Here is a 26831-nt window from a genome sequence, read left to right as displayed (position 1 = left end):
ATGTCACCTTTGATGCCATGAGCTTCTACCTTTCTAATTAGTCTTTCGTGGGGGACTCTGTCGAAGGCTTTGCTAAAGTCGAGATATACCACATCATAATTGTGCCCCTCGTCCACCGATTCGAAAACTGAGTAGCCGACCCAGCGAATTCCCCAGTGTATGCCTCGTGGTCTGGGTCAACCAGCGCCGCCATACATCACGGAGGTCAACTACTAAGCCACGCCTACCTCCGCTATTTAAGACCTGACCTTGTGGTGCCCTCTCTTCTTCTAGCTACAGCCACAGCAAGCTACACCACCTCCTCCGCCGCTGCCTGGCGGCCCTCGCTCCCGCCGGCGAGCATGGCGACCCACAAGCTGTCCTCCTCTGAGCATCCTCACCAACCAGCTCTCTCTACATCACGCTTGTAACCACGCTGCCACTTCCCGGCACCAAGCTGCATTGTACATCCAATATAACATGTATACAGAGAGCACATTGTGAGTTTCCTTTCTCCATCCCATCCTGAGTGTGAACCCAAACAACCTTAACCCCACAGTATCACTTCTCACTGCCACACAGGACAGAGGTTCATGCACAAAGAAATACATCATATTCATTAACAGCTATATATGTATAGAGGTCAGATTCATGTGGGTAATGTCACTGTTCACTGCCATGCAGGACAGATGTTCGTACACAAAGAGATGCATCATATTCATTGACACTATATATAGGTCAGATTCATGTGGGTAATGCCACTGTTCACTGCCATGCAGGACAGATGTTCGTACGCAAAGAAGGAAATACCTCATATTCATTAGCAGTATATATGGGTCAGTGGTTCACATAGTAACAGATGATACTGTTGTAACACATTTAAATTATTTCAGAAACATCCCAAAGGCTTACAACTTGTAAACCTTTGGGATGTTTCTGAAATAATTGAAATGCGTGTCAGTTGAGCATTTTTATTGGATATAACTTGGTTGACACGTAGTCTGTCGGTGGTTTCGTCTGTCTGAAAAAGAGTTTCAGAGGCAAATGGCAAGCACGGTCAAGTCAAACCCAAAGGCGTTTTACTGTTGAAAATGAGCTGAAGTTCTTGGCCCTTGTGAGAAGATGATGAATCAGGCAAATAAATTATTAGGTCTTATAAGAAGGTCATTCAGATATCTAGACGGTCCGTCCCTCGTAATGAACTTCAAGATTGAGGTGCTTCCCCATCTGGAGTACTGTCACCCCATCTGGTCCCCGAGATATGCTAGGGACTGTCAGTTGGTTGAAAATGTCCAAAGGAGGGCCACCAGCGCTTCGGCACCTCAGCTACATAGAGAAATATAACTCCAGGCTTATACTACAGATGGGCAAGGGGTGACCTGATTGACAAGCATTATCATATCAGAGGGCACTACTCGGTTGAGTGTCCATACCTGGAGCTGGAGCCAGTGCATGCCCAGAACTTGCCTGCATTGCGTAACAGAGACGTGACCAGCTAACGAGCCGGTCAGTGGTGAAGAGGATAAAGGTAAAAAAAAAAGTAAAAGTAAGTAAAATATTGTAGTATCTTCCTCTGAGCAGGTCTAGAGAGACTAGAAAAACTTAGGGTGTAACAAGATGTGTGGATGAATTACACCACAAATGTGTATACAAGCACCATTAATCCTTTAAATTCAGTATTAATTGTTGTTCATTACTTGGATGGAACTCTTGACAAAAAATCTTGACATAGTCGCCTAAAATAGTCACAAGAATCATATAAATTAACCCCATTTTCCTGTAATTTGGCTTAAGAGTGAAATTGTCATATGTGATTTTTCCTTAATATTTTTTACCAATTCTCAGAGAATGAATCACACCTATTATAATCTTTCGAGTATTAATTCACAGATATTTAAGAAAAAGCAGAAAACGTCATAGAGGATTGATGAAGAGAACCAAGGGACCAGTCAAACAGTATAACATGGCGGACAGGAGGAGGCGGAGGAAGCTGGGTACTGACGATGATTCTGATGACTCTGACGACGAACAACCTGCCCCACGGAAGACTGTTAATGTAAGTAAGGTAAAATAACTGTTGGGGAGGGGGGATATGTAGTTAATACTGGGATAAGTTGGATTGAAGAGAGGTGGTGATGAAGGCGGGGCCGGGGTAGACACATTAACGTCTAATTTAAGACTAAGGCTTCTTGACACCCTCCATAAGTCTCTATTAACTTCTATACATTTGTCGTTTCTTTTAATATACTTAAAATCATCAAAACAAAATGAGTAGAGCAAAAATAAAGTAAAAACAACTAACAGCTTCTGGTGGTAACACTTTCATAAACTTTTACCACAATTTCACTGTATTTTATAGTGGAGACTTGTAGTTTTGGCCAATGTGTTAAAAAGTGGTTACTTCTAAATTAAATCTAACCTAACCTAATCTAACCTAACCTAGCCTAACCTAACCTAACCTTAGTTGACAAGAAAAACAAGCAGCAGGAGCGTTGTTAGAAGACCTCACCAAACTAACCCTCCGGACCCCCAGACATATTAAACAGAAAGAACTTACTATTATATGATGTATTTTATGTTTTTGGTGGACATGAGAGCAGCAACCTGATCCGTGTGACGTATAACATATACAGGCGTCGATCGGGTCATTGGAAGTGATTGGCTATGTACCTCCACATCACTCCGAGGAAGACGAAGTAATGTGTGCCTAGTCACCTAATTATCAACCAAACAAACCAATTTCCATACAAATTATTATTATATCAGAACTCACTCATGAAATTATAGTAAGAAGTTTTCTCTCTCTCTCTCTCTCTATATATATATATATATATATATATATCTTCTTAATTACAAAATTGTCCAGTTTGTACATGATGTTTCTAGTCTCATTAAACATACTGAAGCATTCAACATGAATTTGAGTAATGGCATGTACAAACTGGACAAATTTGTAATTAAGAAGATTTGTAACCAGGTGAGAAGGTTGGGTCACCTTACCCTCTGACCTGACTACCAACCGTTGCGGTGCTATTTAAAGAATAGTAGGGTCATTACCTAATCATTGTGGACCTAGTCTCACCCTCCTCTGTATATATACACCTTGTTTTGTATTTCTCTTTAGTCTGTACTCACCCCTGAAGATGTGAATTACACGAAAGCGCTTGGGAACTTCGTGTTTTCTTCTTTCCTTGTGGTTATCAGCTTATCAGCATATATGATATATATATATATATATATATATATATATATATATATATATATATATATATATATATATATATATATATATATATATATATATATATATATATATATATATATATATATATATATATATTATACACAATTTATGTGTGTGTGTGTGTCTACACACACACATACACATACTGTACATACATACATATATACAAAACAGGGGGTTCATATACCCCTGTACGTATACAATCAGAAAAAAATATTAAATTGTGACTCTACCCTTAGGTCTGTGCTTTATTAATAAATTAATAAAGCACAGACTTAAGGGAAGACTCACATTTTTAATAAGTATGTTTCTGATTATTCGTTACAGTATTTTCCCATTATTATTTATTTATTTGTGTGTGTGCGCACGTGCGTCTGTCTGTTTACACACGCACATATATATGATGCAGGTAAAAGAAATAATTGTCCTAAGGGCAAACACATTTTTTGTACACAGGTAAAAATTTACCCCCTACTCGGCCAGCAAATGTTATTCGCGGATTTGGCGATTCACTGCCATTTTGAGAACCTAACCCCCGCGAATTTAGGGGGCCCCCTGAATAAGCGATTCATTCATCCTAACCTGGAGTACTGCTCTCATATCTGGGGTGGCTCTTCTTCTGTCCAACTGTTAGATACATGGAGTGGAATCAAAGGCATTTCATCTTATTAACTCTCCTCCTTCCCTTTCTCTTTGCCACAATGTTGCTTCACACTCTCTCTTTTACAGGTACATACTGTACTTTAACAGGCAATGTTCGGTGGATTTGGCATCCTGTGTATTGCCAGCAAGGCCGTGGGCTCGTAACACTAGTCTTGCCCGCTGTGCCCACCGTTTCTCTGTGGATGTCGGTCACACTAGAATAACCCAATATAGTACATCCTTCTTCCCTCACACTGCCTCCTATGTTTCCATACTCATACAATCTCTCACTTCAAAAAGCTGGTTTTCTGGCATCTTCGTGGTGTAGATTAATGTAATATTTTTCTTTTCTGTTTTTAATTTCATTTTGCTCTTATTTTTTCTCCCCCTAGGCCTCGTTGTTGGTCAATGACCTGTGCTCGGGTGGGCTATTCCCCGTAAAAAATAAATAAATATATTCATTCTTTGGGATTCGTCATTGCACTGTTGACACAGTCAGCATCTTTACCAGATTTTGTTAATGCCTTTCCCTCTCATTTGTTGCGATTTGCAGAAGCCTTTGTTTTCCAATATTTGGACAGGAGTTCCTGATACAGTAGTTGTTGAATTTCCACTTCTGACATTGGCTTTTTTATGTTCCTTTTGATTTTTATTTCATAGTTATTTCTCCATTGTTGCTTTGTGATTGTCTTGTTCAATTCCTTTATTGATTTACAGGGTGTATTTTTGACTTTGTTTGAAGTTGCATGTTGCGCTAATCACTCCATTGTTCATGTAGGCCTGGTGCTGGTAGCATTTAATGGTTGAGAGAGGGTGGTGCAGGTGTGCCAGGGGTTGTTCCAACAAACTTCCCCAGTAGCAGTGGAATTGCCTAAAATTTGCCTGGGTGGCAAGTCTGGATGCTGGCAGGAGGAAGTTCAAGGCAGTCAGAGTACCATGGAGGGACCATCTCTTGCAGTTGATAAACCTTTTTTAATTTTTTTCCTTGAGTGCAGACCTTTGTTGCATGGAGGTGCATATGTGGGCTACATTACCCCAGTGTTGACACTTGCAACGTCCTCATCTGGGGAGATTGGTGGGTCATAGGTGTCTACTTACTTGATGGCTGAGGTGGTGGTTGTCTGCTATTTCATCGTTGAATTTATGTAGAATATATACAGTACTGTACTGTAATTGGATTGTTGTATTTGAAAAAGATAATTTAATTTTATTTGTATTATTTTAGAGAGTTTTGTGTATTAGTGCTTTAGATTAATATGTTAGTTTGGGTAGTTTAATACAAAGAGAACTACTGGAGTAAAGGTAATTAATGTAGTATTACTGGAACCATTTTGGGCGTGGCAAAAACTGGTGGGGTGTAACCCTACCGGTATGTGGGTCAAGGTAAGACAAGTGTCGCTCCTGGGAAGGTTGCTAAGTACTGTACTACCCCTCAACTATATTTAATGCTTTGTTCAGCTTTTACCATCCCTGTGTCTGAGTTGGAAAATTGCATGCTTGAAAAACTTGGGAAGAAAATCTTTAATACAGTATTAATTACAGTACAGTATTTTGTTTACTTGATTTTGCAATGTGCTGTCTTAGTTTAACAGCTCAGAAGCAACATGATTATTGCCTGCAGCTACAGTATAAAAAATACCAAACTTTTGAGTGAGGCATTCTCTAACATATTATGAGTGTAAATTGCTTAAGCTTATTGGAGACTTATTGTTTTGTTATTGGTGTTCTGCATTTTGCTTACCGTACTTTACATTATATTTATATACAGTGTTGGTCCAAACTTCATGTTGGCAAAATCTGATTGGGATTTTCATCTTAGCTGTTACTGTACAGTATTTTATATCAATGAAATAAATTGGGTAAATTAAACAATGTCGGGTGTTTTGGTACATTATATCTGTGTGAAGGAAAATGAAGAATAGTGAGAGTGGCTGAGGAAGTTCAGGTGAAAGTAGATCACTAGTGGCTCACAGTGCTGTTGCCGGTTGAAGTTGTTTTTGTCAAATATGCATTCATTTATCTTTTTCTTTTATAAATCCTCATGTAGACTGATGTGAAAGATACCTGATAAATAAATATTAAGTTTATTCCTGAGTATACTAAACTCCATTTAAACTAGTAAATTCAATTGAAATAGCAATACGTATGTTGCATCTGATTAGAGAGTGGCCCTGGATGGGGGGACCTTGCTCCTTCTAGCAGTGTGAGTGTGAAGGTACCAGCGTGTGGACTGGTGTGTTGGTTCCTCTTGGCAAGTAATTGGTTTAGTGTTTTGAGAGTTGAAAATGGTGGTAGAAGCCATTCCAGAGCTTCTCCAACAGCCTACAGTAAGCCCCCTGCAATCCAGCCACCATGAGATTTCACACCTCCAGGTAGTCTTACCTTTATAATATGATGTTATTTCTCCAGTCTGTTAACCATCTGAAAGTGTAGGATTCATAGTACAGTACTCTTGCTGTTCATCTGTCAGTCTCTCATCAGTATATTTTGTGTAGCATTGCTTATACTGTAGTGGTTTCAGTACTGGTATGTCGGCCATATAAGTTTGCACTATTTTAAAACTTTTATTTCTGCATCATGATTTTTATTCATGCCATCGCTACCTTTACCAAATCTTACTTGGAAGTTGACTTTATGGCTACAAAGAAGCTTGTTGATAATGGGATAAAGCGGTTTGAATGTACTGTATTATACTGTATATATATATATATGCCCTATGTGTAGTGCAGCTATACTGTATTACTCTTGTCAAAAACATAATTATGTTTCAGTGCACAATGTTCCTTATTAGTATCATTATGTCAACCTCTTGAAAGATCTGCCTTTGTGCCCACATTACTCATAATGGTACCAATATATGAAAAGTCAGAAGGTATATAACTCCACAGATTTTTTTTTTCTCCTACCATATGATAGTCTCACCCAAAAGTTTGTTAACTCTCCCAGCCAGCTATTGCTGCACTGCCTGCTTCAGATGTTTGAAACTGTCTCAGTACCAACCAGAACATGAAACCGATACGAATGAATCTAAAGGTTCGAAGTAACAGACTGAAGTCCATACATCTGAAGCAGGCAGTGCAGCAATAGCTGGCTGGGAGAGTTAAACTTTTGGGTGAGACTGTTCTATACTTCTAAGATGTCGATCTTGACAAAATCTGCCACTTTACCATTAATATGTCAGGGTTTATTCTTGTACAGGGGGTAATGTGTTTACACCTACTGTAGCTATTATGAATAAGAAAGTGAAAGAGAATGGTGTAAAGTAGGAATTTATTTTTTGTAGTTGGAATATCATAAAACATTTGTTAAGTGGTAGAATATAAAGTGTATTCAAGATATAATGTAACACTTTCTTGGTAATATATAGACATTAAGGATTATTTTTAGATGATAAGTTCTAAATCTGCATTTTTGGGAAGTTAGTAATGTACACTTAAAAAGAAAATAAGGAATGAATGATGTGAAACTTTCCACATTTAATAGCATGACACTAAGAATAGGGAAGTAACATAAGCCTTTGGTGTTGGGTTGAGGGGGTGAAGGTGTTGTTGAACCAAGGTGGACAGCTTGAGGCAAGGCAAGGTTGGGATGTAACCTTGGTTGCTTCAGCCTTGGTGGAGGACACCACTTTCTGTTTCATCTGTGAAAACTATACTCTTGCTTTTAACTTTTTCTCTTGATGAGAAACATCTGTTTATGTTGTTATAAGGATACATTACAGTTCAGTACTGTATGATGCTCAAGCTTTCTATATATTTGTCAGATTTTTTTTTTTGGGGGTAATTGCTAAAGTTTCTCTTGAAAAACTGATTTTATTCTTAGCAGGGTTTGTCTGAACAGCTTATAAAATTTGCCTCAGTAGTCAGTATTTTCCTCATCCATTAGTTACCTTTTACCTGTAAAAGAAAATTGAAGCCTTGGTGTGTCATTAGGCTTCCAGGGAGAAGTATGTCACGTTGGTTTCACTTTCTACTCTGAAACTTTCTACTTGTTGCCTCGGATCTTCAGGTACAGGGCAGTTACATATTTCTAGTGTGTGTGTGTGTGACTTGTATTTTTTTTTTTTTTTAATAATTTCACTAGCTCTTTAAATTTAATATGAGACAAACATACATACCTTTTTTTTTCTTTTTTACAATGTTTTTACTAACTGTTCTGTTGTAGCTTACTGCCTCCCGTAATGGTAAACCTTTACCTCATTGTTAGACCACTTTTAATCCACTAGGCAACCATCATGCCCTACTGACCCTACAGGAAATGGAATCATGAGCTGCACTTTTCCAACCTTCAACAGTTTCAGTCAAGTACTGTACAGTATTTCAAAATTAGTTTTAAAATTCTCTGGTAAATCTGATACTGTACTGTACACTTCTACATCTGGCAAGGTCACAGGTCGAAAGATTTAATGGCATCACACGCCAGCACTGTAGCTGAAGCCAGCGGCGATAACAATAATAATATTCATAGATAAAATTTTTAATAAAAATTACACCAAAATAAAATAATAATGATAACAATAATAATAATAAAATATAATAATAAAATTAATAATAACAATAATACTGTAATAATAACATAATAATAATAATAATAATAATAAAGAAATACAAGAATGAAAAGAAAGATCAAAAGTGAGAAACATGACCTAGACCTATAAATTATTATTATTATTATAATTTGTATTATATTTTCGCCCCCCAGGCCCCAATGTGGGTCAGTGACTTGTCCCTGAGTGGGCTAATACACACACACAAAAAAAAATAAATAAAAAAAACCCTAACCATTCTGAAAACCGAAAAATTCCGAAATCCGAAATGCCTCTGGCCCCAAGGATTTCGGATAAGGGATTGTCAACCTGTACTTAACTCGTCATCATTGTCTACAGCATGCCCTTAAAATTTGCAGGTTTTTCCTGTCACTTCTCAATCCATTATCAATTTTGACAAATTTGATGCTTGTTTTCAGCTCATGATTAATAAATCCTTCTTGTGTATTTTCAGGGAAGTGATGGAGGTGACAGTGAATATGAAAGTGCTGATGAGGAAGAGCTTGGGGAAGAGGAGGAGGAGGAAGAAGATGAGCTTATTATTATGCCAGATGGGGTAGTCTTAGGGGAGGTAAGTTGGCATCAACATTTCCAAGATATGGTCTGAATACGTACAGTAATGTGATGATGAAATAATACTGTACAGTCATAACTCCGTTAGCCGGAATTCTCCAATAACCAAAATTGAAATTTGCTCGGAATTTTTCCAGAAAATTCTGGGTTTGGGAAAATTTTTTGTGGGGCGCATTTTCTGGAAGATTCCGAGAAAATTTTCCTGGTGCCCGGAAAAATTCCAGGGATGAGGGATTTTATTCTCCTGGTTTGAGAGACAAAAATCAGGCGCATTTTCCAGAAATTCTGAGAACATTTTCCCAGTACCCGGAAAAATTACGGGGATGGAGAATTTTTCTCGGGTTTGAGAGTTGTCTCACTACCCATAAATCTCTCAATCCTGGAAGTGCTCTGCACCCTTTGATCTGGCTAATAGAGATATCACTGCACAGTACAGTATATAGGCAGTCTGCGACTTACGACGGGGTTAGGGACCCAAATCCAGGTCGTAAGTCGAAAATGCTTAAATAATACATAGAAATCTAAAATGGGCGTCTCTTTTTCTTCTCAGCACCACAAAACTCTCATTTTTAAGCTTGCCAGCCATTTTAAAGTGAATTACAAAAAAAAGATTTTCAGTACACAGCGCAATCACTAATGTCGGGACTCGAAAATACGTAATTTGAAAAAAAAAATTGGTACGACTGGGGCGGTCGTATGTCCGGGTGGTCGTAAGTCGAGGAGTACCTGTACTGTACAGCTACTCCTTGACTTAAGACATACTCGACCTATGACCACCCGGACATGCGACCGCCCCCAGTCGTTCCAAAATTTTGTAAAATTACGAATTTTCGAGTCCCAACTTCAGTGATTGCGCTGTGTACTGACAAAATTTTCGTTTGTAATTCACTTTAATATGGCTGGCAAGCTTAAAAGTGAGAGTTTTGTGGTGCTGAGAAGAAAAAAGAGACGCCCATTTTAGATTTCTATGTATTATTTAAGCATTTTCGACTTACGACCTGGATTTGGGTCCCTAACCCCGTCGTAGGTAGGGGAGCAGCTATACCGCACTTGTTGGGAAGCTCAGCTGTTCTTATGGTTTCAAAAAGCAGAAAATAAATGGTTATCAAGTATTACTTACACTGCCTTTGGCTATATTATTAAAAATTTTCTTCTTACAGGACAATAAACAATTAGATGATGATGAAGATCGAAAAAACCCTCAGTATATCCCGAAAAAAGGGACATTTTATGAGCATGATGACCGTACTGCTGCCGAGGACGATGTAGAAAAACCGTAAGTTTTAGATTAAAAGTGAATAAAAATACTCTAAACTATTTCTTATTTATACTGTTTAGTACTGTAAGTCATCCCTTATTACCTATGTACAATGAATGAATATTATCTCACATTTTAGCAGCTTAACACCCTTGTCTGATTGCCCATGTTAATGTGCAAACCATTTTGAGGATTTTGGACATAATATTATTCTCCAGGTGGCACCTGGCAGTGGCTTTTAGGGTCACCCATCTCTCTGTCACAGTTATTGCTCTACAAAGAGAGATTAGATCTCAGTGATATCTCTGTTAGCCAGAAAAATTGGTGCAGAGCTGTTCCGGGATTGAGAGATTTCCGGGTATGGAGACGAATTTTCTCATCCCCAGAAAAAATTGCACATCTCTATAGTCTTTTGGGGTACAGTATGCAAACACCACTGTACACATACAATATGTTGTAAATAAACAAAATACTCGTATACTATTGTACTGTATACATTATACTGTACTCATCAGCAGGTACTGTCATCTTAAGGTTGTGGTGCAGGCAGACCAAATGATGATATGATACAGGTGTTGCTAACTGTCACTCTCCTCTCCTGCCATGAAGAAGGGATTGTACGCACACTGTATACTGTACATACACCCTAGGGTATACACACTAGCCTACAAAGTCCACTCTGCTATGTACAGTACAGGTATACCCCGATAATTGATGCATATGCGGAATGTGAAAAGTCAACGGATAGTGAATCAATGGTTTTTGAAGCAATTAATCCCATATGGATATAAAAAATCGGGAGGTTAGGGACCAGCCACTCCTCCCCTCCTTTACCGACGGAGTGGTTAGTGAGCCTCTACCCTTGTTATTTTGCTTGTCTTTTATTTTGAAGTCAGATTATATATTGTACCATATTTTGTTCTATTTAATAATGTATGTTATATTAATTATGATGAAACGTGCACCATAATAGGTTGATCATACAAGAATACTGTACTGTACAGTACAGTGGGGTATGCTATCACGAATCTAATTGGTTCTAGAACCTTGTTCGTTATAGGATTAATCCGTTCCAGGCCCCCAAATGCAACCACTTAACACTGAAAAATATAGGGTTGCCATATCTGAACATTCAAAAAAGTGGACGCTCCCGAAGACATTCCCCCCCGGCCCGGCACACACAGGCTAATATACAACATACATGGTATAGAAATCTTAAAAAAAAATTACCTTTGCTTAAGGCTGAACATCTTCATTCCCTTAGCTGCAGTCTTCTTCCCCCACTGTGTGTGAGACTTGATGTGCCCATGCATACTTTTCTGTAGATCGGATCTTTTTCAGTATTGGCTGATTGCTCTTTAGAAAGGTATAGAAGTCACTGCAAGGTGTTTCTCGGAAGTTGTACTGTACGGTCAGAATGCCTTTCATTGTTTCAACACTCAATTTGTTCCTTTCCTTTGTCCATTGACTTTGCATCAGTGAAAAAACTTTCTACATTTGCATTGTGACATGATATAGCAAAGAAGAATTGTGCAATTCTTAGCAATTCTGAGTGGGAAGTCAGCAACATCCTACAGTTTGCCATTTACTCCACTGTACCTCTTTTGTACACACACTCAGCACATTATTTGATTATTTGCCAAAATAAAATTTTTTTTAGCTACTTAATCTTTTGTGCATTTTAATTTATTGATTTTTTATTATTATTATAGTGCAGAAGAACCAGTAATTAAAAAGGAAGTTGGGAAGAAGAAAGTGTGGAAGGAAGATGATAAATGGAACCATGATAAGTTCGATGAGTTTGAACAAGCTCCCAAGTCCCGTGAAGAATTGATTTCAATATATGGTTATGATATTCGTAATGAAGAAGGTCCGCCAAGGGCTCGGCGTAGAAGACGATATGGGTAAGTTGGAAAATTTTTATTATTGTCCAAGGCATTTTCAAGGTGGGAAAAGTGCAAGTTGTGTTACCTATGTCTGTTCATCTGCATACTTTGTGTCCTGTAATTGGTCTCTGTACAGTAGGCAAATCTCAACTGAATTTTGCATGAAACTCGATATTCCTAAAAGCTTGGATGATTGTGATATTGGAAGTTTTTACCTACAAAGAGCATTACTAGTCACAATGGATCACTTTTTCAAAGATCTCACATTGTCTTCAACGATGCTTTTCTTAGTTTCTGGGTTACTCCATTCCAATATTGCATCACGATATCTCCGAATATTACGAGTTATTGCACAACATTTTTACATATCAGTGACAATGCAGGTTAAGTATTTGGATAGCGACTATCATAAAACTGATCTTTAGCCATCGCATTGTGGTAAATGGTAAAAATAATAGAGCGCATATTGATCCATTGTATAATTGTCATTACCGTACCTGTGTTATTTTATGGGAGTTTTTGGCCCACCATATTTATTTTTTCAATTACTTTATACATAAAATCCCACCCAATACTTAGATTTTCAACTTCCGATTCATCATTCCACAGCACACAAGTACAGTATCCATATTAAAATCTCATAAGTACTAAAAATATGTGTAAATGAATATTTAATACAATTACATAACAGATACTGTACAATAATTTCATGAAAACCGTTTTGAACCTGGTATGCCTTTAGAAGTCATAGATCAATGTCTAAACTTCACTGGTATTAAGATATCTTATGTTAAAGTTACCTTAAGACAAGATAATAGATATAAACTAAATTTGCTCAACAGATAACAGTGTCACGAGTTGTAGAACTGACTAGGTTTTGGAGTGTCAAAAGGTAACTGTACTAAAATTTCAAGTAGCTTTTTTTTTCCCCACATGTTTGGTTTTGACATTAGATGCAAGTTTGTTCACAGGATTAAGTAAAATGTCCTCAATATGGAGACAAAAGTTTTTAGGCTTCACTAACAGTTCATTAATGGGGCATATGTATTTTACAAACAATTTTGGGTTTCTGTAACTTCCCTTTTTTAGAATTTTCCTTTGAATGTATTGTACTCTGAAAATGAAATGCTGTACGACATAATTTGTGACTTACTTGAATGTAAGTAATGGTGGGATTGAATGTATCTTTGCTTACAGACGTGGTCCTAATAAGTACACACGCAATTGGGAGGATTTAGATGCCTACGCCAAACCTGTCCGTGGGGCTGTCCGTGGAGGTCCTGGAAGAGGTGGTTCTAGATCTTTGACTGGCAGCAGGAAAACTCTAGATAATGATGAAGAATTCCCTGCACTCAATTCTCCTCAGCAATATAAAAACCATGATGTCGACAAATATAATGAAGATCACAGCAAGTTTGAATCTCATTCACCTAGACATGAACCACCTGGAACAACTGTCGACAATCTGCATATTGGTTAGATTTTTTACAATTTGTTCTTGTGCCTTATATTTGGGCTGTCTTTTATAGTGTTTTTGTTTCCAGTTTGGGGAAGGAATAAATTGTGAGCACTATCTATATTTTGTCATAATTTAGGGCATCAGAAGAAGTATCAAGAATGTTGTTTTTAATACTGATAGGACTATTTTTATTTCCTTTTCTTAATTTGCATCACAGTAATATTCAGTAGTCTGCCAAACATTTTTGAGTTTAGCACCTTCTATCATGGGTTCTTTACTTATTCATTGGAATGTTTTACATACTGTTATTTCGGTAGTCATGCTATTTTTTTCTCAAATTTCTTGCTTTTGCATATTTGCTGAGGCAATTTATTCTTTTCACTTACTGTAAATTAGTTGAAGCAAATGGTACGGTAACTCACACATATTAAGAGATGGCTTTGCATATAGAATTCTGATAATGTTTTAATTATTTTTGATGGGTAACCCTGTCTTGCCAGCTGTCCTCACCCTGTGAGTTGGCATTAGGAAGGGCACTTTCTGGTCTGGCACCTTGGGTTTGTGGAGGGGGATCCCATTCTGGTGTTACCCAACAGCTGCCATAAGGTAATGGCGGCTGGGAAATTACTATAAAATGTCGACGATGATTTGAGTCTGAGAATTTTAAGATGGGGGCGTGATCAGGGAACGTTGTTTGTGTACCATCACACAATGATGGTAGGAAAAGGTATACAAAGTGATGAGGATTAGAAAATGGTAAATTCATCTTGTTTTTTTTATTCTATATCAAGGGAATGGATTAGGCAAGTAGATGCAAAGTCTTGTATAGTTTTTGGAGATTTGAATATAAAGGAGTATCATGTATGTGAGGAATGGAGTGCTGCGGATGGCAGTGTTTGCTTAGAGAAGGAACGTGGTATGAATGACATGAAAATCATAATTTTTGTAAAGAGAGAAAGAGAGAGATGAATGGTTAAAACTGGATTGCTTAAAAGAGTTTGTTTGAATCAGGCATACTGTACAGTTCAGAAAGGGGTGAGTGCATGGACCTTTAGATTCTTTATTGGACACACAGTGTTGTCCCACTTTCATGGCCTGACTTATTCACCAGTTCAACACACTATATTTTATGTCCATTCTATAAATCTCCCTATTCACTGAAGTGAAGTTGAGAATTGATATAAGGTCTCAGAACTAAGTAGCAGATGGTCGTGGTTTGATGACTCGAGGTTGTCTAGTGTGATAGGTTAAGATAATATGATAAAATCTTACCATAAAGATGACTATAGATATCACTTGATGTAGAAATATTGATTTATGTATATCAAACAAGTTATTTGATTTAATTTTCTAGGTGACAATGAAAATCATAAACAGCAGCAAGTACCGCTGCTTCCACAGCAGCAGCAGCAGCAACAACAGCAACAACAGCAGCAGCAGCAGCAACCTCCACCGCACCATCAACATCAGCAACAACAACAACAGCTGCACAAGAATTCTGGCATGAGTCCCCAACCCCAAGATGTACGTGCTGATGGTTATGGTGGACGTGGCAGAGGTGGCAGAGGACGTGGAAGAGGTATTGGCCGAGGCCATAATAGAGAACGAGATCAACATAGGTAAGGTTGTTATCGTAATTATTTGAGGATGCTTTTATAATTTAGTGTTACAATAATCATTCCTTATAAAGGAATTCCTTTTGGCTGATGTTCGATTTAGTGAAACAAATTTGTGCCAGTATTTGCTTCTTTATCTAGTGGAGCCTCCCGCTAAATGAAGGGAGTTCCGGTAACTCTCACATGGGCTTTCATCATTGTTTTGGAACGATCAGTCAGTTTCCACCACATCTTGCTGCACATTGTTGTGGCCTCCCTGGCTTTTCATATTTTTCCAGCATGTGTGCACATATATATTTGTCACCATGTCTAAGGTGAGTGCTAAACCTAGAGAAGAGAAGGATGAGAGAGTGCATCTCTCATTTTTAGAGAAATTAGAAATTTTTATAAAATATTTTATTAGTTTTCTCGAATATGCTCTTTGCAAGGATTCCAGTAATGCAAGTTATATATTTCTGAAATATTTATCACTTCTAGCCCAAAATATTATGACAAATGTTAATCTTGGTAGCCATAGTTCCATACCTTTTTTACAGATGGTATTAAATTCACTACAGTATTTTCATAGTCATGATTTACAGCGATTCCAAGAACACAACCCTCGCGAGTATTGGGATAAGCGTATAGCGAATTTTGGTGTACTGTACAGTATATAGACGTTCGGTATAGAGAAGTAATACTATACTTGACGAAATAGGATAAGGTTTATCTGTTCCCTCCTCACTCCAGTATCTTAAGATTTTGTTTCAGCTTTGGCATAGATTTTTTAAACCATATAGTTTTATTTATTTTGCTTGTAATTGGTATGTTTTGCTTTGATCTTTCATATACAAGTGTTGTAATATACTTTTATTAACAGATATAACGATGAACGAGTAGGCCACAACTATCAAGACAATCGATCAATTGGGCGTGGTAACCGAGGACACCAACAAAGGATACCTCAGCAACATACTACTCATGCCCCCAGAGACGTAGAAGAGATAACGGCAGAGTTGAAGAATGTTACTCTCAGTTTGCACAGCCGAGAAGAGAGCTACTGGGGGAGAAATCGTAAGTGTATTTCCTTGTGCCTTCTGTCGTTTGATGAATGTTTCTATCTTCTTTCTCAAATTACTGAATGTAGTAAAATCATGAAAATCTGGAGTAATTTTGGGCCCAGGATTTTTATTTATTTATATTTTTTGTGACTGACAGCTGAAAAGGAATATGATGTAATATAGGGTTACCTTCCAGATATGATGTAATATAGGGTTACCTTCCAGATATGATGTAATATAGGGTTACCTTCCAGGACTATAAAACTCATTTTCTCACAAATAGGAACTTGCATGACAATATGTTTAAACTTGTGTTTATTGCGAAGTGGCATAGACAATAAAAGTACCAACAGGGTGACTGAGGGTGTCTTGTAAGGTGTACACTAGGAAAATTACTATTCTCTTTTTTTTTCATTTTATATTTGAGGAAATCATAACATATCAACAAAGATTGGACATCATGGACCAATCAAATGGCCTTTGAGATCTCTGGACCTTACACCTTTTGATTTCTTCCTCTGGAGTCACCTAAAATCTGTCATCTGCCAAATTCATTCAGGAATCATCGAGGCAACTCCATCGAGAGTTGTAAGGTCTGCTGTCATCAGTGGCTATTCATTTTGTCCTTGTTACTTAATCTTTGATGATTTGTTGTAATGTAATCCCAAACAAGTTAATTAACAAGATAACCCCTTAACCCCTACCACCCGGGCCGTACCCCCCACGTGGGGTAAATCGAGAAAAATCAACTTTTCCAAAAATAATTTTCAACCCTTTTAAATGATAAAACAATCTAGAAACTTCCCTGCAGTGGTGGGAAAATGGCAGCTCGGAGCAAGGGAGATAAGGGGACAGCGTTGTTTTGACACGAGCACTCGTGGTCACGTACGCACTTAGCGGCTATTTTCTGCTTGCTTTTGTGTCCGGGATGGCCAGTAATGCATATATTTACTGATCATAATACTTATATCCTATAGATAAATCATTTAGAATTGATGTGTGTTTGGGAGAACAAGTAATGCATAGAAATAATTTTCGGAATAATAATTCCACAAAAATACATTTATAACAAAATCATAGCATTATTTTCAAGTAATACTACACTACAGTACAATACAACTACACTACTTTTAGAAATATTACATTGATACAACATGATAAAATGGACAAACACTGAAAATGAAACAAACAAAAGTAGGTAATTACGTTCAGGAAGCTTCCCTGTGGCCGAGTGTGTGGTGTGGCAGGCAAATAGTCACACTGGAACCTGATAACCCGCACTGGGCATTCAAACATTGCAGCGAAATGGCACGTGTACCGGAACGTTAATCGTGGCACCCTAGATGATCATTCCGGAACGTCAACTGGGGTAGGGGTTAACGTAATTTAAAGTTACCGATAACAAATAAAAAAAGAAAAATTAAGTGACATGGGACTGAATTTCAACCCCAGGCTACAGGTCACTTTTTTCTTACTTTTTTATGGGCGATTAACCCACCCGGGCATAGGTCACTGACCCTTATCAGGGCCTGGGGGAGGGGGGATGTAATAATAATAACAATACAGTAGTACCCCGATTTGCGCGGTCAATTGAACCCACAGGGTACCGCGGAAAGTGAAATCCGCGTAAAGTGAACAACAGAACATATGGGATTAATTCCAATAGAGACTGGCCCGACCCCCAAACTCCACTTATTGACGACACACAACTATGTTGTAGTAAAAATATTATCTTAACTTTATGATGGTATGCACACACAATTAATATAGAAGAGGTTAGGTTAGGAAAAATAAAGGTTAAGTTTGGAAAAATAAAGGTTTGGTTAGGAAAACTAAAGGTTTGCGTGTAACACTTACGTTAGTAGAAGAGATGGGTCGGCATACGGGGATGGAGGCTGGTTCCGAGGCAGAGGGCAGATTACTGGCCCTCGGGTGAATCACCATGACTAGGTGAATCACCATCACTATCAGTCATAGTTGTCAGGGTCTCCCTGACAAATCCCTCAAAGTCACTTTCACTGGCTCTGGCTGGCTGTGGTGGGTTGCGGGCGAAGAACTCGGTAATGCTTTTTTGACGGCTAGTGTTGATGTTGTCTTGATACACCTTGATGTACGGCTCCATAGCCTGTACCAGCCGGGTATGGAAGACTTCATAGCGGTTATCGTCAGGGTCGTTGGAAAGGAAGAGCTTTAATTTTTCTGCACACTCGATGGCACCCTTAATATTACTATGCGTTAATTTGTGTTCTTCTGGGATTCACGCACCATCTTCCTCTTCACTGACGTTATCATCTTCCAACATCTCGTCGGCAGTCATTTCAGGATCTCTGATCACCTCCAGGATGTCTTCGTTGGTGGTCTCGGAGAAGCCTTCAGCTGTAATACTGTGCGCAGCTTCTCTTGCAAGGTCCAATGCCACTGTCACAGACTGAACCTCACCAGTCACAGGTTGACTCCGCCTCTCACCTGGTATACCATGCAACACATGCCTCCATGCGTGACGAATCGTAGCTATAGACAGCTGATCCCATGCCTCCACCAAGAAGTCTACAGCTTGTTTGATTATATAATTCATGAGTTTATCCAATAATTTTGTCTTCATCAGGTGGCGGAAGTGGAAACGTGGATAACAGGCGGAACATAGTGCCTCCTAGGCTACAAGATACGGCAGCTGCTGCAGCTAATATGCAAGGTCGAGGCAATCGTGGTGGTAATGCATCCCCAGGAGGAGATGGCTCTTCTTCTCGACCTAAAAGATACTCATCTCAGAGACAACGCTCCATCCCAGAACAGCAGGTTCCTCCCTTCCCACAGCAGCATGGCTTTATGGATCCATCTGTAGAGACAGGTGAGAATTTAGCTACTATGACACAATTAGTTTAAAGTCTTCATGATTTGAATCTGTTATGAAGAGATTTATTTTAAGATCACTGGCTGTGAATGGAGAAAATTGTCATCTACTCATGCGTGCTTAGGGTTGTTCTGACCCTTATCAACAACCTCTCGTAAAATATTCATTGAAAATAAACTCAAAAAGATAACTTCTATTTTCTCTGGTGCTATCTGGCATCTTTGTGTAATGCTACTGTGATGTGGAGAGAGGGAGGGAGGACGGAAGAGGTACTGGGCTAGCTGTAGAAGTCAGTGCTCTCTTGTCTGTGCAATCGGTCAGACATACGATTCATTGCTCGCCGCAGTCCCCTCTCCAGCTCACTTATTCAAAATAGGTTTACAAAGCAATTTCAGATATTTCTCCACTATTTATGTGCCGATCTTCAAAAATAAGGTCTCATTTTAAAGGGAAAAGAAATAAGAATTTGTTGGTCGTACTTTTTGTTTATTAAAAAAAATAGCTGAGGAGGTTGAATAATAAAAATAATAATGATTTGCTAAATATAAAAAATATATTAAAAATAATTCCAACAATTTGTTAATGATGTTGATAACTATTACATAAATAATATGCAACAAAATTCTTCATGGGATAGCAGAGAAATGTCAAATGAAATTTCTTGAAATTTCAGAATACAGCATGCCCTTCGAATTCACTGGGGTTAGGTTCTCAAAATGGCCGCTAATAGCCAAAACATTTGTTTCTTATTATTTGTGAGAGAATTTTTCCATTGTTGTTTACAGGGTATTTGTATCTGTTTTGTGTGTGTCTACACACACACACACATTATATATATATATATATATATATATATATATATATATATATATATATATATATATATATATATATATATATATATATATATATATATATATATATATATATATATATATATATATATATTAAAGATAGGATGTGTGGAGGGGGGTGATGGGTTGGGTAGATGATGAACCTTTATTGTGAAAGTGGATGGTATGGGGGAAAAAATATGTATTTTCCTTATTATATTCAATCACTTGATTAATATTTAACTTTCAGGTTATGAGGCAGGAGTTAATGATGGAGGGATTGTAACACCAACAAGCCATACAGTGACAGCTCCTCACACTCAGCATCCCTTAGCTGCGGGTGCTCCTCCATCCTTTGTTCCTCCTGCCTTCACTTCCCCTCCAACTTACCCGCCGGAGCCTTTCTTAGGAAGACCTCCTGCGCCTCGCATGTTCCCACCGGTCACACAGTCACCGCACATCTTCGGTCCCCCAGTTGCGCCACCTGTTCCTGGACCGCCTGTAGCCGGTCCCCCTCCAGTGGCAGGCCCTCTAGGTGCTCCTCCGGTGGGTGCACCCCCAGTCCCTGGTCCTCCAGTTACTGGTCCACCATTCTTACCCCCTGAGAACATGATTAATTATGGAGCTCATCCTGGTCCTCACCCTGGGCCCCTCCCAGGAGCTGCTCCTCACCCACCTCAGTTTCCACCATTCCAGGGTTACACTCCTGGCCCTGTGGTAAGTTACTTACAACATTAGTCTTCACTACATTTCAATACAGACACATTATAGAGAAAAATAGAAAGGATAGTACTGTAATCCCTTACCATATTTGGAATTCTCCCACATTTGGTAAAATGCAGTACACTGGGCAGATATTGAGAATTTTGATAGAGAACAGAGTAATTGAGCACTCCCATTCCCCGACGCCTGGCCTCACACACTCCCTAGCAATGCATAGAGCAAATATGTATACTGTATTAAGTATTTATACTTTGCAAGGTTTTTCTTTTTGTTTATGTATTTCTTGTGTATACAGTATTATTATTGAATATTATTTTACTTAGGGTCTAGCATTGAAGATGTTGGAACATCAATAATCACATGTTGTGCTTGGTCTTTGCAGCCAATTATTGTATTTAAACCTTGTAATTTATAATTTAACTACTTAAGGGTCAAGAGATGCTGGAGTCTGTAAGTGGAGGGGAGGAGAGGCAAGGGAAAGCCGAGAATGACAAAGGGAGAGATTGTAAGAAATGACATTAGAGTCAAGAATCTGACAAAAGAGATTGCAAGAGACTGCTCTTCATGGAGACCTGCCATCAGATAATTGCTGCTGTATATTGAGGGATACCTGTATATTTAAGGTCAATGTTAAACTCAAGTTTGATGTTGTTTGGCATTTATACAACTTTGTTGGATCTTCTGAGTATTTATGTAGTTATGTATTTATCAAAATGTAGGTCGAAGTTATGGTACTGTACACACACACACACACACACACACACACACACACACACACACACACACACATTAGAAAGTCTTTATAGGTACCTGTATTTACTAAAAGTTTTGGAAGGCTAAGTGTTGCACTTGAAATGTCATGCTTCATTTTGTTAACTAAACTTCTGTCATCACTACTTATCAATTTTTGACTCCTTCATGTTTAATTATCTACTTTTGCTTGCATATCCATATTTATCCCAACTATTTTTGCTTTAAATGCATGAACTTTGAAATTAATAGAGGATTGTCAGAACCTCCAGAAAAATGCTCTACTGAGTTTTACCATTTATGTTCATAGTATCTCATAAAGTACAAGGCAACTAATAAGGAAGTAGGTACCTTCTCTTTGGTAATTAATATAGTGTAGCGGTGTTATATGTGTACTGTGTGGGCCCCACAGAAAAAAAGACATAGCAATAATTTGTTCTTTTCGTACACTATAGTTGTGTTTCTCGTGTGGATTTGCCAGATGACCCAACCATCCAATTGTTAAGCAGCTATGACTTCCTGCTATCCCTACAGGAGTTAAAAAAAAAGGTGGTGGGGGTATTTTCAATAAAAATTTGTGTACGGTAAACCCTTGCTATTCGTGAGGGTTACGTTCTAAGGAGTGGCGTGAATTGGCAAAACCTCGAATAGCAACTTACCCCGTATGTAATACCTTAGTGCACTAATGTATACCTATACTGTGTGTGAGAAACTTAGTCACCAATACCACTTACATTTATATGTGGAAGCTTGGAGCTTCATGAAGTGGTGTACTGTACATAGGGAGACATCTGGTTACTGAAGCATAGGTGGATCATCAGGATCACTGTTGGAAGAGGGTGATGCAGTGGTGGTTTGTGGAGAGGCGGGTGGCTGGGAGGAGGAGGGTGGAGCGGCGGCGGTAGCAGCTGAGTGAGTGAGGGAGGGCGACTTATCAACTGGGCAATTAGCTGGTTCTTTCTTGAAAAACATCGTGATTGGTAGTTTTCTTCTTGGCTTTAAGGTATTTAAACATTTCCTGGTAGGGAAACAATACCTGGTTGATTTCTCGGACCCTCTTAAGGCTCCATTCCACGGAAGGGTCGTGGTCAACATTGAAATCAGTTACCATCTTCACGTGTTGAAAAAGTTCACCCAAATTGTACAAGCCCTAACCTTCTTATTGCAATTCCACAATTTCTTTATCTTCCTCAGCACTTTTTACAAACTCTTCCAAATCTTCTTCTGTCAGTTCCTCTTCATGCCCATCAATCAGCTCTTTCACGTCTTCATCAGCCATGTCCACAAACCTCTCACCACCCAATTGATATGCAACACTCACACTGTCATTCACATCCTTTATTATGGACAAAAATCCCTCAAAGTTATTCACACACACACACACACAGGCCATAAGGTTTGCCAGCAAGCATTCACTGTCTGGTTTGATTTATTGAATGATTCGCTGATGTTGGTAATGCAGTCCGCAATGCTGTACTCCTTCCAACACTTGCTAATATCAAGGTCAGGGTCTGCATCCATGGCACTATGGATACGACCAAAAGGGAGTCGGGGGTGCAATATGCCTTGAAGGTGTGTATTACACACTGATTGAGAGACTGGTTAAGAGCAGTTGTGTTAGGGGGTAGGAACACCACCTCAACACCTGGATGATTAAACTGCAAACTTTCTGGGTGGCCTGGTGTATTAATTTTCTATCAATAATAGCACCTAGAATTCCATCTTCTTGGAAGCAAGGTACTTTTCCACTTCTGGGACAAAGCATTTATGGAACCAGTCCAGGAATGCTTGCACAGTTACCTATGCCTTTTTGTTTGACTGCCAAAAACCTGGCAAAGGGTTATTGTTTTTATCCTTTAAAGCCCTAAGGTTTACTAATCGGTAAAGCAAGCCAGGTTTGACCATGTGGCCAGCTGCACTGCCACTCTGTCCTTGGCTGCCTTGAACCCAGGGGCATGCCTCTCCTGCTTGTTTATGTATTTCTACCAGGCATCTTTTTCCAGTATAGACCGGATTCATCGGCATTAAGCACTTCTATTATTTTCTTTAACTTAGCAGGAAATGCAGCTGCGGCTGTGTGGTCAACTGATGCAGCCTCCCCAGTCAGCTTCACATTATGGAGAGAGAATCTTTCCTTAAAATTCTTGAACCTAGTAGGTTAGGTTAGGTTGCTTCAGTAGCCGCACTAGCCACTTCACCACCTGTTGACTCGTAAAAATGGGCATAAAGACTCTTAGCCTTCTCACGAGCCTTGTTGCTGTTGATTGGAACATTTTTGCAGTGCTGGTGGCAGATACCATAAGCTATTTGACAAATTTTGCACTGTCAGGTGAGAATAGTATTGATTGTGATCTGGCTCTTTTAACTTAAAATGAATCACAATCAAGGGGATCTGTGCACTTTTCGGACAACCTGAGGACTCAGGATAAAAGAAAGAATTGTTTTTTCAGCACAAACAGTTCGCAACTCTTTGTGACTAACTGTTTAATAATAATAATAATAATAATTAACGGTTTATTGAAAGAGCATGGCAGCCGGAAGACTGAAAATATACAATTACATAATTGGGGAATGGGTCTCTTGATTTACAAATGATGTACAAGTAACATAAGTGATACAAATATGACATATAATAATTAGGTGTTGATAATTTTTACAATGGTTGGGACTGGGCTGTTCTTGTAGCAATCAGTTCGTGCTCGTATGGGCTGGATGCGGTTGGGCAGGTGTGTGGCCAGGACAGTAGCTTGGGGCAATGCAGGTGTGCTCCATCCTTCAGGTTAGGTCAGGTGAAGCCGTGAGGTCAGGTCAGGTTAGGTCAGATCCAGCCACAATCAGTATTGCTGTGTTTTTGAGCTTTTCCTTCGAGTTGAAATTGCCACTTTTGTATATCACTTGTGGGTTAATCGTCAATCTTTGCACTGTACTGTTGGTGTGAGGTTGTTGATAACTCCAGATGGGAAGGAGGAGATGGGGAAGGGGAGAGCCCGACAGACCGGGCTGGCAGCTGTCTCCATGGTCAAGAGACCACGGCCGCGTTAGCGGGCAGCGCCGACTACACACGTCCTTACCCTATGAAGGCCGAGGGAAGTGTTTGAGAACCACTGCATGTATAGTAATTGCTGAGCCACTAGTCCATTGCATTAAAAGTGGTAACTCTCTGGTGGTAATCATTTCAAATTTGGACCTCTTCCATATTCAACACTGAAGAATGTCTAATTTGAAATATTTAATGATTAAGAAAATTAAAAAAATTTTACTTTCTGTAATTCTATTAAGTGAACCAGAATATTATTCTAATAATATATGATTGCATCTTGGAACAAGAATGGCCAGCCCAAAGGACACATTAGGCTTTGTGTATAAGGTATAGGAGCTATTGCTAAATGCAACAACCACACCTTTATTGAGTGAGCTTTGTAACAGATGACAAGGAAGACTACAGGAAGTCAAACAACTAGCCAGCCTCTTATGTGCTAATCACTTTACATCAAGATCCATTATTGCTGGTTAGGCAGGGGCTATTAGTGTAAAGAAACTTGTCATACTTTACACTGCTTGAGATTTAAGCTCAAAATTATTTACTTGCGAGACAACCAGGCTAATTATTACACTTCGGGTTGCTAAACCATAATGTATGATTTTCCTAATAGACTGTTTTAACCAAAACTTTGCATAAACTGTGATATCAGGAGAGCATAACAATAATATTGATATACCGGTACTATATTGAAGAAATCATATAGGACACAATATTGGAAACTTATTTAATGAGGTTTGATCAGTGTCTTTGCTTGGTCAGTACACAAATAATGAGTATTGTATATCCCTTGAGAATTCCTGAAGGTGTTTTTAACATAATTTGATATTGCAGTCACAGCCCGGGGAGATCTACAGCAATGGTGTGACGTATTACAACACAGAGAGTCAGCAGCACTTACCAAGAAGTAATCCACGACTACAGAAAAGGCCAAAGGCAGCAATTCCGATAGTGCCTCCTCCTGAGCGGGAGAATAAGAGGGAAGAAGGAACTATTACCCAAGAGGAAGCTTCAGAGGAAGTTATAGTAGAGTGTGAGATGCAAGATTACGAACACTTACCTTCTAGTAATGTTGAATCTTCTCTTCAGTGTGATCCCAATGAAGGACAGCTCCAATCTGAAGATTCTTTCAGTAATGACATTGTAAATCAATCCCAACAGCCTTTGCAACAAGATACACAAGAACAGGAATGCAAGGATTTATTGCAGAAGGATATCACTCCCTGTGACTCTCATCCACAGCAGGACACTAATAATGAGACCACCACAAGCACTATATCTGACCATATATCTGACCAAGTAATTTCATCTGACAATAATGATGAATCACCCAAGGAGCCATCAGTTGAATCTTTACCACCTGAGCAAAATAAACAAAATAAAGAAGTAGTAGAATCAGATCAGGTTTCTGACACAGCAGTAGCAGCTTCATAATATTCTCTCTTTATAAAAGTTCCCTTTATAGGACTGGAAGGTATTTATTACTATTTTAACTATTTTACCAATATGAAAGGGTCTCTCCAGTCATTATAAATTATTATATATTTCCGTATTCCATAATTGTAGACAAATTGCTTCTCACAGTGCATTTTATATCTTATAGCTTTATGAAATGTTCTAGTTTAATTTTGGTAATTGTTGCATTTGATGTATCGGGTATGCATAATCTGTGTACTGTAAGTAAAGATAGAGTCTCGGGTAGCCGAGTCTCATTTACTATAAAAACATTTAAAAGATTAGAGTTTCTGCTTTTGGAGATATACTTTGTGCATCCCTCTGTTTCATTTTATGAATTATATAAATGAATATTGGTATAATTATTATATGTTAGGAGACCAGAATCTGTATATTTACTGGAAGAAGAAATCCTAAATCCTTTCACTGTTGTGTTCATGGAAGTTTAAAATGCCTGGGCTACTATGGAATATGGTAAACATTTAAATGTACTCATGAATACTCCAGCTATACCATATCAAGGTTTAAATTATCTAAAAATTCTGATGCGACAGATAACGTACCATAAAAAATTAAGTACAATAATTGCTACTTGAATGTCATGTAGAAAACTTGAATCACATTTGGCTTGTTTATGAGTATAATTGTGTATTGTTTATCAAGACTGAAAGGTCATATGTGAATGCATTTATATAAAACCTTTTGTAATGGGAGTGGGAGAATACACTTTGGGTATTTTATTTTTATTTTTTTTTTTTTTATTGTAGGGACAATTGGTTTAGAATTGCCTTGTATCTTATTTTAAGCTGGAGTCAACAATGACATTACCCCTTTTGTATGATTGAAACAAGGAAGTTTTCAATCTTAATGTTTGTTATTAATTGGTTTATATTTTATTTGTTCAGAAACCTGTAATATACATATTTGAATGACAAA

General features: G+C 38.4%; 1 protein-coding gene across 3 annotated transcripts; it reads left to right on the top strand.

The window, feature by feature from the left end:
• The first annotated feature begins 1904 nt into the window (after positions 1-1904).
• LOC121854198 (protein CASC3-like) lies at positions 1905-26831 on the top strand. 3 transcript variants are annotated; one of them, XM_042348691.1, is made up of 10 exons: positions 1905-2035; positions 8866-8982; positions 10145-10260; positions 11955-12146; positions 13326-13603; positions 14942-15206; positions 16063-16256; positions 18849-19091; positions 20178-20473; positions 25275-26831. In XM_042348691.1, exons 1-10 carry the CDS (start codon positions 1907-1909, stop codon positions 25872-25874), a joined length of 2430 nt encoding a protein of 809 aa, XP_042204625.1. In that variant the 5' UTR covers positions 1905-1906; the 3' UTR covers positions 25875-26831. The 3 variants fall into 3 exon arrangements, with proteins under 3 accessions (XP_042204625.1, XP_042204622.1, XP_042204623.1); XM_042348688.1 differs by having other exon boundaries at positions 20178-20644; XM_042348689.1 differs by lacking the exon at positions 1905-2035 and adding an exon at positions 6063-6237 and having other exon boundaries at positions 20178-20644.

Source organism: Homarus americanus, unplaced genomic scaffold (genome assembly GCF_018991925.1).
Source record: "Homarus americanus isolate GMGI-L3 unplaced genomic scaffold, GMGI_Hamer_2.0 scaffold42003, whole genome shotgun sequence".
NCBI classification, from domain to species: domain Eukaryota; kingdom Metazoa; phylum Arthropoda; class Malacostraca; order Decapoda; family Nephropidae; genus Homarus; species Homarus americanus.
Note: the sequence above shows the minus strand (reverse complement) of the source record. Positions and strands in the feature narration are given on the sequence as shown.

What these genes read in the sequence shown, in the direction of transcription:
- LOC121854198 (XM_042348688.1), top strand. Translation starts at nt 1,907, where the DNA reads ATGAAGAGAACCAAGGGACCAGTCAAACAGTATAACATGGCGGACAGG. An exon ending in CCCCACGGAAGACTGTTAAT is followed by an intron (nt 2,036 to 8,865) that starts GTAAGTAAGGTA and finishes GTGTATTTTCAG; the next exon opens with GGAAGTGATGGAGGTGACAG. An exon ending in GAGCTACTGGGGGAGAAATC is followed by an intron (nt 16,257 to 18,848) that starts GTAAGTGTATTT and finishes TGTCTTCATCAG; the next exon opens with GTGGCGGAAGTGGAAACGTG.